The 15161-nt window shown below is 46.6% G+C and overlaps 1 protein-coding gene across 1 annotated transcript in view; it reads left to right on the forward strand.

The window, feature by feature from the left end:
* The window catches only part of LOC126215017 (probable cytochrome P450 304a1), a 93638-nt gene that overhangs the window by 25417 nt on the left and 53060 nt on the right, over positions 1-15161 (forward strand). The window contains exon 2 of the mRNA XM_049941640.1: positions 11641-11889. Coding sequence (XP_049797597.1) covers positions 11641-11889 — 249 coding nt within the window. The remainder of the gene's footprint in view (positions 1-11640; positions 11890-15161) is intronic.

Below are 15161 nucleotides of genomic sequence, written 5' to 3' on the forward strand. Positions count from 1 at the left end.
GCGGTTCCAGACTGAAGCGCCTAGAACCGCTCGGTCACATCGGCCGGCCATGGGAATGTATTAGATGTGCCACAAACGTAGGGTGACCAGACGTCCGGATTAATCCAGACGTGAAACTTCCTGGCAGATTAAAACTGTGTGCCCGACCGAGAATCGAACTCGGGACCCGAGTTCGAGTCTCGGTCGGGCACACAGTTTTAATCTGCCAGGAAGTTTCATATCAGCGCACACTCCGCTGCAGAGTGAAAATCTCATTCTGGAAACATCCCCCAGGCTGTGGCCAAGCCATGTCTCCGCTATATCCTTTCTTTCAGGAGTGCTAGTTCTGCAAGGTTCGCAGGAGAGCTTCTGTAAAGTTTGGAAGGTAGGAGACGAGATACTGGCAGAACTAAAGCTGTGAGTACCGGCCGTGAGTCGTGCTTCGGTAGCTCAGATGGTAGAGCACTTGCCCGCGAAAGGCAAAGGTCCCGAGTTCGAGTCTCGGTCGGGCACACAGTTTTAATCTGCCAGGAAGTTTCATATCAGCGCACACTCCGCTGCAGAGTGAAAATCTCATTCTGGAAACATCCCCCAGGCTGTGGCTAAGCCATGTCTCCGCTATATCCTTTCTTTCAGGAGTGCTAGGTTCTGCAAGGTTCGCAGGAGAGCTTCTGTAAAGTTTGGAAGGTAGGAGACGAGATACTGGCAGAACTAAAGCTGTGAGTACCGGCCGTGAGTCGTGCTTCGGCAGCTCAGATGGTAGAGCACTTGCCCGCAAAAGGCAAAGGTCCCGAGTTCGAGTCTCGGTCGGGCACACAGTTTTAATCTGCCAGGAAGTTTCATATCAGCGCACACTCCGCTTCAGAGTGAAAATCTCATTCTGGAAACATCCCCCAGGCTGTGGCTAAGCCATGTCTCCGCTATATCCTTTCTTTCAGGAGTGCTAGTTCTGCAAGGTTCGCAGGAGAGCTTCTGTAAAGTTTGGAAGGTAGGAGACGAGATACTGGCAGAACTAAAGCTGCGAGTACCGGCCGTGAGTCGTGCATCGGTAGCTCAGATGGTAGAGCACTTGCCCGCAAAAGGCAAAGGTCCCGAGTTCGAGTCTCGGTCGGGCACACAGTTTTAATCTGCCAGAAAGTTTCATATCAGCGCACACTCCGCCGCAGAGTGAAAATCTCATTCTTAATCCAGACGTGTCCTCCATTTTAACTCTTCGTCTAGGGTCCGGGCGGATTTTTACAGTGCCTGGTTTTTTTGCAAAGTTGAGCGTAATACGAGGTGCATTCAAGTTCTAAGGCCTCCGATTTTTTTTTCCGGACTGGAAAGAGATAGAAACATGTGCACTGTTTTAAAATGAGGCCGTGTTCAATGTCAATACGTCCCAGAGATGGCAGCACCGTACAGCAGATGGAATTTTACCGCCAGCGGCGAGAATGAGAACTGTTTTAAATACTTAAAATGGCGACGTTTTCTTACTTGAACAGCGTGCAATCATTCGTTTTCTGAATTTGCGTGGTGTGAAACCAATTGAAATTCATCGACAGTTGAAGGAGACATGTGGTGATGGAGTTATGGATGTGTCGAAAGTGCGTTCGTGGGTGCGACAGTTTAATGAAGGCAGAACATCGTGTGACAACAAACCGAAACAACCTCGGGCTCGCACAAGCCGGTCTGACGACATGATCGAGAAAGTGGAGAGAGTTTTTTTGGGGGATCGCCGACTGACTGTTGAACAGATCGCCTCCAGAGTTGGCATTTCTGTGGGTTCTGTGCACACAATCCTGCATGACGACCTGAAAATGCGAAAAGTGTCATCCAGGTGGGTGCCACGAATGCTGACGGACGACCACATGGCTGCCCGTGTGGCATGTTGCCAAGCAATGTTGACGCGCAACGACAGCATGAATGGGACTTTCTTTTCATCAGTTGTGACAATGGATGAGACGTGGATGCCATTTTTCAATCCAGAAACAAAGCGCCAGTCTGCTCAATGGAAGCACACAGATTCACCGCCACCAAAAAAATTTCGGGTAACCGCCAGTGCTGAAAAAATGATGGTGTCCATGTTCAGGGACAGCGAGGGCGTAATCCTTACCCATTGCGTTCCAAAGGGCACTACGGTAACAGGTGCATCCTACGAAAATGTTTTGAAGAACAAATTCCTTCCTGCACTGCAACAAAAACGTCCGGGAAGGGCTGCGCGTGTGCTGTTTCACCAAGACAACGCACCCGCACATCGAGCTAACGTTACGGAACAGTTTCTTCGTGATAACAACTTTGAAGTGATTCCTCATGCTCCCTACTCACCTGACCTGGCTCCTAGTGACTTTTGGCTTTTCCCAACAATGAAAGACACTCTCTGTGGCCGCACATTCACCAGCCGTGCTGCTATTGCCTCAGCGCTTATCCAGTGGTCAAAACAGACTCCTAAAGAAGCCTTCGCCGCTGCCATGGAATCTTGGCGTCAGCGTTGTGAAAAATGTGTACGTCTGCAGGGCGATTACGTCGAGAAGTAACGCCAGTTTCATCGATTTCGGGTGAGTAGTTAATTAGAAAAAAAATCGGAGGCCTTAGAACTTGAATGCACCTCGTACAAATAAATTTACAATTCGTCCCGTTCTATTGCTCTTTTCTTAAATACTTTAACTATTGGCACACCCTTCGTGATAAACACGCACGAAGGTGGTTAGTAGGTGGCACCAGGATCGTCGCATAGCTCTCTCAGAAAAATTACTCTGTGTTTAGGAATTTTCATCACTCTTGTTTGTAATTAGAATACTATGTCACGTGAGAACGAGAGCATTTTGTGCTTTCCGTCTCGTCCCCTAAGAAGCGCGCAGTAGTGCTAGAGTTTTGCCGAATATTATTTCATTCTCTTTAAAAATTAAATGACATTCGAAGCCATATTGTTTCTTTGCCCGTCTCTTTTTATGTCTGAACTACAACTACTCACATCATTGAAGGCTAGTCGGACCGCTGGTTGGCCGGTCCTGTCCAAGTTTAATGCGCCAGTAAAGCTGTTCTCCCGCACATTACCGCTCAGTCTATGTGCGTGTGAGACAGCATAAAACGTATCCTTATAATCGTACTTGACTGTATTCGTCAGAACTTCGCTTCCGCTCCACGTGAAACGAATTCCAATAAGATTCAAGCAAACACCTTCTTGAGAGACAATCTCCACTCATTCCAAATTAATAATAGAAGTGTAGACGAGATGTATCTTGAATTTAAAGAAATGGGATCGGCAGCAATTGAGAGATTTATACCAAATAAATTAACAAACGACGCAGCTGATCCTCCTTGGTACACAAAACGGCTTAGAACACTGTTGCAGAAACAACGAAACAAACATGCCAAATTTAAACAAACGCAAAACCCCCAAGATTGGCGATCTTTTACAGAAGCTCGAAATTTAGCGCGGACTTCAACGCGAGATTCCTAAACAGTTTCGACAACGAAACTTTGTCACGAAACCTGGCAGAAAATCCAAAGAGATTCTGGTCGTATGTGAAATATGTTAGCGGCAAGAAACAATCAATGCCTTCTGAAGTGGCCGAGCGGTTCTAGGCGCTTCAGTCTGGAACCGCGCGACCGCTACGGTCGCAGGTTCGAATCCTGCCTCGGGCATGGATGTGTGTGATGTCCTTAGGTTAGTTAGGTTTAAGTAGTTCTAAGTTCTAGGGGACTGACGACCTCAGTTGTTAAGTCCCATAGTGCTCAGAGCCATTTGAACCATTTGTTAGACAGGCAAGGTACAACTCCCACCGTGCCTTGTGTTATCCGTTTAGTAATATAGACAGTAAAAAGCGGCATGAGTACGTAAAATCCATAGTAGGGGAGCAGACTGGTGGACTTGGATTAACGGGAAGCATTCTGGAAAAATACAGTGCGAATGTCAAGGAAACCTCATAGGACACGCAAGTGTCACTAATTCAAGGGGTCGGCGGAGGAACGTACCGATCTACAAGGGCGTATTTTGAGTTGCTGTGTGTGATACGTTAGATTACATTCGAAGACAAGAACAAAAGTACAAAACAATTGATATGGTACACAGTGCTCTACATCGGTATATACAAATCAACTAGATCCCAGCATGTGGTGCATTCTGAAATACACTGAAGAGCTAAAGAAACTGGTACACCTGTCTAATATTGTGTTGGGGCCTACGAGTGCCGCAACACGACGTTGCATGGATTCGACTAATGTCTGAAATATTGCTGGAGGGAACTGACACCATGAATCCTGCAGGGCTGTCCACAAATCCGTAAGAGTACGAAGGTGTGGAGATCTCTTCTGAACAACACGTTGCAAGGCATTTCAGATATGCTCAATATTGTTCATGTCGGGGGAACTATTTAAACTCACAAGAGTGTTCCTGGAGCGACTCTATAGCAATGCCGCATTGTTCTACTGCAATTGCGCAAGTACGTCGGAATGCACAATGGACATGAATGGATGCAGGTGATCAGGCAGGATGCTTACGTATGCGTCACCTGTCAGAGTCGTAACTAGACGTATCAGGGGTCCAAATGGTTCAAATGGCTCTAAGCACAATGGGACTTAACATCTGAGGCCATCAGTCCCTTAAACTTAGAACTACTTAAACCTAACTGACCTAAGGACATCACACACATCCACGCCCGAGGCAGGATTTGAACCTGCGACCATAGCAGCAGTGCGGTTCCGGACTGAAGCGCCTAGAACCGCTCGGCCACAGCGACCGGCTATCATGGCTGCACACGACCCACACCATTACTGAGCCTCCATCAGCTTGAACAGTCCCCTGCTAACATGCAGGATCCATGGATTCATGAGTTTGTCTCCGGGCCCGTATACGTCCATCCGTTCGATACAATTTAAAACGAAACATCTTTTTCCGGTAGCAGCGATGTCGGAGATTTGATTTTTTATCGGATTCCTGATATAAACAGGACACTCCTGAAACGATCGTACGGGAAAATCCCCACTTCATAGCTACCTCATGCTGTGTCCCATCGCTCGCGCGCCGTTCAGACTCACTTAAATCTTGATAAACTGATACTGTCACTAACGAACCCAAGCGAGTTGTAAAGCTTAGTGCAGCCATCAAGAGTACACAAGTGGGCGTTCCGCTCCGAAAGCCCATATCGATGATGTTTCGTTGAGTGGTTCGCACGCTAACACTTGCTGATGGCCCAGCATAGAAATCTGCAGCGGCTTGCGGAAGGGTTGCACTTCTGTCACGTTGAATGATTCTCTTCAGTCGTCGTTGGTCCCGTTCTTGGAGCGTGTCTTTCCGTCCGCAGCGATGTCGGAGATTTGATGTTTTACCGGGTTCCTGATATTCACGCTACACTCGTGAAATGGTCGTACGGGAAAATCCACACTTCATCGCTACCTCTCACTTAAATCGTGATAACCTGTCACTGTAGCAGCAGTAACCGATCTAACAACTGCGCCACACCCTTGTTGTCTTACATAGGCGTTGCCGACAGCAGCACCGTATTCTGCCTATTTACATATCTCTTATTTGAATACGCACGTCTTTACCAGCTTCTTTGCGCTTCAGTATACAGCAGATAACGTAATCTGACTAACTCTTACAAAACTGAGGCATAACACTTTCTTCCACCGTCCCCATTCAATTCTAGAGTACTGTTCGGAAGTATGAAATTATTGAAATGAAATGATCGTATGGCACAGATGTCCGGGAGTCCCCACCTGGGGGCAGCTCGGCCGAAGTTGCAAATCTTTTCAGCTGACGGCACATGGGACTACTTGCGTGTAGATGATGATGATGAAATGATGACGAAGACTACAGTACACGCAGTCCACGAGCGGTCGGGAATCGAACCTCGGCCTGCTGCAAACAGGCAGAAACACTGACCCCTCAGCTAAGAGGGCGGACTTGAAATTATTATCTAATAATAATGGAAGAGACAGACCGCATTTAGAGTCATGCTACCAGGACAGCAACAGGATTCTATGATCCACATACTATCTGATCAAAGTATTCCGACACCTACAAGCAGATAATATGGTATGTGTCCACCATTGTCCTTTACAACTGCTTTAACTCTGCTGGGACATTTGCAGTGAGGTGTCTGAATATCTGTGGACGAGTGACAGCCGATACATCCGCAAGAGCGGGAAAGAAAGGTGGTAGTCCGTCCATTTCAGTAATGTTATTGTCCACAAACTGTTGCCTCCCAGTTATAGTTTTATGACAGGTTAGACTATCATGCCGATACAGTCACATTCCCCAAACACTGCTGTTGTAAGCAGTACACAAAACTGTAAATTCTTAAGCGCTATAATTGAACTAAAACCCACCCAGACCGACCCACGAAATGTGCCCCGTTACCGTAACACCGCTTCCTCCGCGCTTAACTCTTGATACCAGGTAATGTTCTCTGGGCATTCGGCAAAGACAAACCCTTCCATAGGATTGCCACACCACAGGGTACAGCATGATTCATCACTCCAAATCACTGAGTTCCGTACGCATTGCGCCATTGCCGTTGGACCTCCATCACGTTTTCGTACTTCCAGTACCACTTCAATACAGCCTCGCGTTCCTCGAAGGACAATCATACTTCATTCGGTTCTGGGAAATGCGCTCCAAGATCTGTTGAGAAAACAATGGACTACGCTGTCGCGAGAAATTGCAACTATAGGTCAGCTTGATCAAAGATATTAGCTATCAAAAAATCTGTACATTTCTCTGGACCCCTCTTTATAACGGTGCCCGGTTAACTTTGATCAGATAATTACACTCTAACAGAAAAAAGAGTAACGATCCATCATAAAGGAATTATCCTAATGGCATGGCAGTCGGTGCCAATGAACAGTCACTTATATGATTACAGTTAAAAAAAAAATAAAAAAGATGATTTATTCAGCAGAAATAACTTCTCTTATGCAAGCAGTTATTCGGCTTAGCACTGATTGATCGAGTTGTTGGATGTCCTACTGAGAGATGTTGTTGTTGTTGTGGTTTTCATTCCAGAGACTGGTTTGATGCAACTCTCGGTGCTACTCTATCCTGTGCAAGCTTCTTCATTTCCCAGTACCTACTGCAACTTACATCCTTCTGAATCTGCTTAGTGTATTCATCTCTAGGTCTCCCTCTACGATTTATACCCTCCACGCTGCCCTCCAATATTAAACTGGTGATCCCTTGATGCCTCAGAATATGTCCTACCAATCGATCCCTTCTTCTAGTCAAGTTGTGCCACAGATTTATCTTCTCCCAAATTCTAGTCAATACCTCCTGATTAGTTATGTGATCTACCCATCTAACCTTCAGCATTCTTCTGTAGCACCACACTTCGAAAGCTTCTATTCTCTTTTTGTTTAAACTATTTATCGTCCACGTTTCACTTCCATACATGGCTACACTCCATACAAATACTTTCAAAAACGACTTCCTGACACTTAAATGTATACTTGATGTATCTATGTTAAGAAATTTCTCTTCTTCAGAAACTCTTTCCTTGACATTGGCAGTCTACATTTTATATCCTCTCTACTTCGACCATCATCATTTATTTTGGTCCCCAAATAGCAAAACTCCTTTACTACTTTAAGCGTCTCATTTCCTAATCTAATACCCTCAGCATCACCTGACTTAATTCGACTACATTCCATTATCCTCGTTTTGCTTTTGTTGATGTTCATCTTATATCCTCCTCTCAAGACCCTGTCCATTCCGTTCAACTGCTCTTCTAGATCCTTTGCTGCCTCTGACAGAATTACAATGTCATCGGCGAACCTCAAAGTTTTTATTTCTTCTCCATGGATTTCAATTCCTACACCAAATATTTCTTTTGTTTCCTTTACTGCTTGCTAAAGACACATATTGAATAACATCGGGGATATGCTACAATCCTGTCTCACTCCCTTCCCAACCACTGCTTCCCTTTCATGCCCCTCAACTCTTATAACTGCCATCTGGTTTCTGTACAAATTGTAAATAGCCTTTCGCTCCCTGTATTTTACCCCTGCCACCTTCAGAATTTGAAAGAGAGTATTCCAGTGAACATTGTCAAAAGCTTTCTCTAAGTCTACAAATGCTAGAAACATAGTTTTGCCTTTCCTTAATCTATTTTCTAAGATAAGTCGTAGGGTCAGTATTGCCTCATGTGTTCCAACATTTCTACGGAATCCAAACTGATCTTCCCCGAGGTCGGCTTCTACCAGTTTTTCCATTCGTCTGTAAAGAATTCGTGTTAGTATTTTGCAGCCGTGGCTTATTAAACTGATAGTTCGGTAATTTTCCAATCTGTCAACACCTGCTTTCTTTGGGATTGGAATTATTATATTCTTCTTGAAGTCTTTCGCCTGTCTCATGCATATTGTTCATCGGATGGTAGAGTTTTGTCAGGGCTGGCTCTCCCAAGGCCATCAGTAGTTCTAGTGGAATGTTGTCTACTTCCGGGGCCTTGTTGCGACTTAGGTCTTTGAATGCTCTGTCAAACTCTTCACTGAGAGATAGAGAGCCAAATTCTGCCGAACTGGCGCGTTAGATCGTCAAAATCCCGTGTTGGTTGTAGGGCCCTGCCCATAATGGTCCAAACGTTCTTAATTGGGGAGAGCTCCAGCCACCTTGGTGGCCAAGATAGTGTTTGGCATGCACGAAGACAAGCAGTAGGACTTCCGTCCTGTGCGGGGAGGATTATGTTACTGGAATGCACGCCCAGGATGACTTGCCGTGAAGGGCAACAAAACGGGGCGTAGAATATCGTACCGCTGTGCTGTACGGCTGCCGAGGATGACAACCGAAGCGGCCCTGCTATGAAATGAAGAGGCACCTCAAACCATCACTCCAGGCTGTCGGACCGTATGGCGGGCGACAGGTTGGTATCCCACCGCTCTCTAAGAGGGTCTTCAGGCAAATCGCTGGTCATCGGGATTCACTTCGAAGCGGGGCTCATCACTGAAGACCAGTCAATGAGATAGCAGGCCTAATGTATCCGACACAACTACTGTAAGGAGTTGTTGGTGTACAGAGGCCAATGTTAGTCGGGGGGGGGGGGGGGGCGCCGTGCGCTCAGCCCCCTCTCTGTGAGCCGCCTTTTAGTGGTCCTTGTGGTCAGTGAAGCGCCAGCTGAACATCGGATCGATGACACTGGTGAACCCGAGGCTCTGAGTGCCTCTCTGACGATTGCTTGGTCCTCACGTTCTGTCCTCTCTAGGTCGTCTGCTTACTTCTTGACGCTGTGTTCGGTCACGGCTCGCCCATCGCTGCCAACATCGTCGAGCGACTCCTTGATTACTGCAGCCAGCTTGTTTGAGCTCAACTACACGTCCTCTCTCAAATGCTGACAGCTCCGTGAATTGTCCACGCGCCTGTCTGCGAGGCGTAGTCCAGCCGAATACACGGAATTAATTTTATATAATCCATTATGGAGTCGAGGTAGCAGTTGTCGTTATATTGGTTGTCACTGTTAGCATTCAACCGCGATTCTTATACATATTTTAACAACGCGTTTCAAGAGACAATGCTCTCATCATCAGGTTGTAAAATCTATGTCATGAAATTAAACGGACTAAAAAGACAAAATATCATCACCAATAGTTGGGAAGTCCATAGAGTAAAACAGAATTAAAAGTATATTGGACTGTGGGTCCTCGTCTTACATTGAAGTTATTGACACAAGTCAATGGCCGTCCCATAGCTACCAAATACGCTGTCGACTGCGCCGGCTCGGGAGCTGTTGTAGACTGACGTGCCTAGGTGTTGTGGCGTGGCGTGGCGTGGTTACAGCCGTGTGCTTGACGGTAACGCTATGCTATTGGGCGCATTATTTCCTTATTGCATTGGTCTGCCATTGTTAGCCTCTCACCACTGCGTCAGTGACATGCTACAAGTTTAAAGTCGCATACCTACCCTGAAATAATTCTAAAAACCCGCTAAAAAAATCTCATTTCTTTAAAATTAATCTTGTGCATTTAGAATATTGCTTTGTTTCTTTTCAAGGATAGCTATCTCGAATTCCTCTAGTAAATCAAGTTTCCTCCCTTAATTCACGGACTTCGAACGAGGTCAGGTGATTGTGTATCACTTGTGTCACACGTCTGTAGGCGAGATTTCCACACTCCTAAACATCCCTAGGTCCACTGTTTCCGATGTAATAGTGAAGTGGAAACGTGAAGAGACACGTGCAGCACAAAAGCGTGCAAACTGACCTCGTCTGTCGACTGACAGAGACCGCCGACAGTTGAAGAGTGTCGTAATGTGTAATAGGCAGACATCTATCCAGACCATCACACAAGAATTCCAAACTGCATCAGGATTCACTGAAAGTACTATGACAGTTGGGCGGGAGGTGAGAAAACTTGGATTTAATGGTCGAGTAGCTGCTCACAAGCCACACATCACGCCGGTAAATGCCAAACGACGCCTCGCTTGGTGTAAGGAGCGTAAACGTTGGACGATTGAACAGTGGAAAAACGTTGTGTGAAGTGACGAATAACGGTACACAATGTGGTGATCCGATGGCAGGGTGTGGGCATGGAGAATACCCAGTGAACGTCATCTGCCAGCGAGTGTGCCGGCCGGAGTGGCCGTGCGGTTCTAGATGCTACAGTCTGGAACCGAGCGACCGCTACGGTCGCAGGTTCGAATCCTGCCTCGGGCATGGATGTGTGTGATGTCCTTGGGATAGTTAGGTTTAATTAGTTCTAAGTTCTAGGTGATTGATGACCTCAGAAGTTAAATCGCATAGTGCTCAGAGCCATTTGAACCATTTGAACCAGCGAGTGTAGTGCCAGCAGTAAAATTTGGAAGCGGTGGTGTAATGATGTGGTCGTGTTTTTGATGGAGGGGGCTTGCACCCCTTGTTGTTTTGCGTGGCACTACCACAGGCCTGCATTGATGTTTTAAGCACCTTTTTGCTTCCTACTGTAGAAGAGCAATTGGGGGATGGAGACTGCATCTTTCAACACGATCGAGCACCTGTTCATAATGCGCGGCCTGGGGCGGAGTGGTTACACGACAATAACATCCCTGTAATGGACTGGCCTGCACAGAGTCCTGACCTGAATCCTATAGAACACCTTTGGGGTGTTTTGGAACGCCGACTTCGTGGCAGGCCTCACCGACCGACAACGATACCTCTCCTCAGTGCAGCACTCCGTGAAGAATGGGCTGCCATTCCCCAAGAAACCTTCCCGCACCTGATTGAACGTATGCCTGCGAGAGTGGAAGCGGTGATCAAGGCTATGGGTGGGTCAACGCCACACTGAATTCCAGCATTACCGATGGAGGGCGCGTCGAAAAAACAAAAGAATAAAAGTAATAATCGAGTTTCGGGCACGGGACGAAAATTAACAAACTGTAACGGTAAACACTGTGCCAGCATTTCGTCTCAGGAAATCGTGGTGTAAAAAGCACAAAGTACCTGGAAAAATACTTCGAAAACTTTGACCGTCGTTTTTTCAGAAACGATCGAGTATCTAAGAATAAGCCGAGACAGGTGATCGCTTATTGTGTCTCCTCTTCCGCTGAGCATAGTTCGTGGGAAATTGGGTTACGACTCTTCCCGTGTTCTAGTCGTTAGAGTGTATGACTGACTGACTAACTTCCGTGAAGAGTGTGGGTACCAGCTGCTATCCAGATGCCTTCTGGCGATTTTTTGAGACGAGAGTGTGTGCTGACGTTCTGCCCCCATTTTGCAGGTCCGCCCCCGATGCCGATATGGGGCAACTACGTGCAGATGCTGCTGATCAACTACAAGTACCCGTACAAGGTGCTGGACCTGATGACGCGCTTCTACAAGAGCAAAGTGATCGGCTTCTACTTCGGGGACTCGCCCGCCATCGCCGCCTGCGATTACCAGTCGGTGAAGGAGGCGCTCAACAACCCGCACCTCCAGGGACGCGTCGTTAACATCGGGCTCAAGCACCGCATGTTCGGCAAGGAACTCGGTAAGTAGATTTTCATAACCCCACCCCCTACATCTGCATCGGCGTATATATACTCCGCAAGACAACGTACAATGCGTAGCGCAGAGTGCCCTGTACCACTACCACTCATTTCTCTTCCTGTTCCACTCGAAAATAGCGCGAGGGAAAAACGACTGTCTACACGCCTGTGTATGAACCCTAATTTCTTCTTAGTCGTCCTTGCGTGAAATACAGAGGGGTCCAAAAAAATGTATCCACTGTTTAAAAGTCCGTAACTTGCAAACTAATTGACGGAGTTGTCTCATTTTTGGTGAAAGTGTAGCTTAAAGTCCAACTTAAAGATATCACTGTAGGTGTTCGAAATGGTAACCATTAACATCTACACACAAACGTTGCCGCCGAACTGCAGCACGAACTACTGATTGCAACGTGTTCAGTTGGATATTTGCACATGAATGTACCATGGATTCTCGAAGTTCATCCAATGTGCGTGGCTTTTGTCGATAAACGACGTCCCCACAGGTAAAAGTCCAGAGGAGTTAGGTCTGGGGAAAGTGGTGGATACTCCACAGCACCTCTACGGCCTATCCATCTTCCTGGTAGATTTTCGTCGAGATACGCCCTAACACGATTTTGGTAGTGGGCTGGGGCACCATCTTGTTGAAAGTAAGATCTTCCGTCTCCATACAAGTCTCGGATGGCAGGTAAAATGGATGTCTGAAGCTTCTGAAGGTACACCTCACCGGTAACTGTGCTGGCAAAGAAGAATGGCCCAATCAAGCCCCGGTAAGACAACCCACACCACACATTTACTCCTGGCAAATTCACGGCTTTGTCTACATGGACGTTCGGATTTTCGGCGGCTCAGTAGATACAATTGTGGCGATTTACTGTACCACTGAGTTTGAACTGTGCCTCATCAGACCACACAAAAATCTCTGCAAACTCTTCATCGTTACGCACCATGTTAGTAAACCACTCGCAGTACTCCACTCTACGATCTGGCTCGTCCTCGTTCATTGCGTGTAGCAGTCGTGGGATGTAGCACTTCCACTTTACTCTCTTCAAAATTCGCCGAACACTTGAGCGACTCACTCCAGTTGCACGGGCACACTGTCTCACAGACTTCTGTGGTGAGCGAGTGAATTGTTGTAACACACGACGGGAGTTAGCTGGACTTGTTACTGTTACAGGTCGTCCAGATCGTTGTTTATGTACATCTTTAACAAAGCCTTCGGCTTCAAATTTGTCTCGAATGCGAGGAATCGTTAAACTTGTCGGTGGCTCTGTTTGATACTCATTTTGCCATTGCCGTTGAACTTCATTAATGTTTTCGTACTTAAAATACTACTTCAAAACTGACTTCCTTTCATCGAATGTAAGACTTGCGTCAGCCATGTTTACTCGCGTAACTAGGAGCAGCTAATAACAAAACACTGACTATCTGGCGACTGTCATCTGACAAAACAAAACAACGCAATACAAAGCTTGTGTGGCGATTACCGGAGCTACGAACTACTACACTACCAAAGATGAGACAGCCCCGGTCAATTAGTTTGCCAGTTATTGACTTTTAAACAGTGGATACATTTTTTTGGACCCCTCTGTATATGTAGAATCTTTCTTCAGACAGCTTCAAATGCCAGTTCTCTAATTTTTTGAAGTGTTGATTGAAAAGAACGTCGTCTTCCCTCCAGCGATTCCCATTTGAGTTGCTGAACCATTTCCGTAAGACTTGCATGTTGTTCGAACCTGTTGTTGTTGTTGTGATCTTCAGTCTAGAGAGTGGTGTGATGCAGCTAGCTCTCCATGCTGCTCTATCCTGCGCAAGCTCCTTTATCTCCGAGTACTGCAACCTACATCCTTCTTAACCTGTTTAGTGTATTCTTGCCGTGGTCTTCCTTCACGATTTTTACCCTCCGCGCTTCCCTCCAATACTAAATTGATGATCCCTTGATGCCTCAGGACGTGTCCTACCAGCCGATCCCTTCTTTTCTCCCCATTTCTATTCAGCGCCTCCTCACTAGTAACGCCAGTTAACCTTCGCTATTCTTCCGTAGCACCACATTTCAAAAGCTTCTATTCTCTTCTTGTCTAAATTATTTATCGTCCATGTTTCACTTCCGTACATGGCTACACTCCTACCGGTAACAAATCTAGCAGCCCGTCTCTGAACCATTTTGATGTCCTTCAATCCGACCCAGCACGGATCCCAAACACTCGAGCGGTATTCAAGAGTAGGTCGCACCAACGTCCTATACGTTATATGCGAGTACAGGCTTTCTCAGCGAACTTCATATATGAAGTCTTCGTGGCGTGTCAGCCGAGTAGCATCGTCGTCTCGTTGCAACGTTTCGATGGAATGCGTCTCCATCATCTTCAGGCGAAGTGTCGGGATATCGTCGGTCGCAGGCTTATATTTCTGCTGGACCCCTCTCCGCTTCCCACAGCCGGCCAATCACGCGCCCACGGAATCGCCTGTGCGCCTGGGGGGGTGGGGGGGGGGGGGGCTTCAGTCCGGAACCGCGCGACCGCTACGGTCGCAGGTTCGAATCCTGCCTTGGTCGTATGTAAACTACGCCAGTGGCAAAACACAAGCATCACCTTCACTGAGTAATACCAATGGTAGTACTACTCATGACAACACCACTAAAGAAGAGTTACTGAACAATTTTGTACAATTACTTCATAAAAGAAGACGACATAAATATTCCAGAATTCCAGTCAAGAACAACTACCAACTAAGTAACTTAGAAGTTGATACCCATGGTGTACCGAAGCAGCTTAAAGCCCTTAATAAAGATTTGACTTTATTCCACGTTGCATACCACTTAGGTTCCTTTGAGAGTATGCTAATACAGCAGCCCCATACTTAGCAATCATGTACAACCGCTCGATCGACGAAAGATGCATAGCAAAAGACTGGTAAGTTGCGCGGGTAATACCAATACTCAAGAAATAAAATAGGAGTAATCCGGTTAATTACACACACACACACACACACACACACACACACACATCACTAATGTCGATTTGCAGTAGGATTTGGAACATATGAGGGTGGTTTGAAAAGTTCTAGCAATCACCACGAGAGGTCAGCGCTAGCGCAACGAGTTGTTCACGTGATATTCATTGGACTGTTGCCCGTAAACACGTGCCACGTCAGTGCTCTTGGAAGAGAGCTGTGGAGGTGACGTGGCTCTGTTTTTGTTCCCGCGTAGTGATTTCCGAAGATGGAAAAAAATCGAGATTCGAGCAGTGATTAAGTACTTAGTAAAGAAAGCTATGAAAGC

Source organism: Schistocerca nitens, chromosome 12 (assembly GCF_023898315.1).
Source record: "Schistocerca nitens isolate TAMUIC-IGC-003100 chromosome 12, iqSchNite1.1, whole genome shotgun sequence".
NCBI classification, from domain to species: domain Eukaryota; kingdom Metazoa; phylum Arthropoda; class Insecta; order Orthoptera; family Acrididae; genus Schistocerca; species Schistocerca nitens.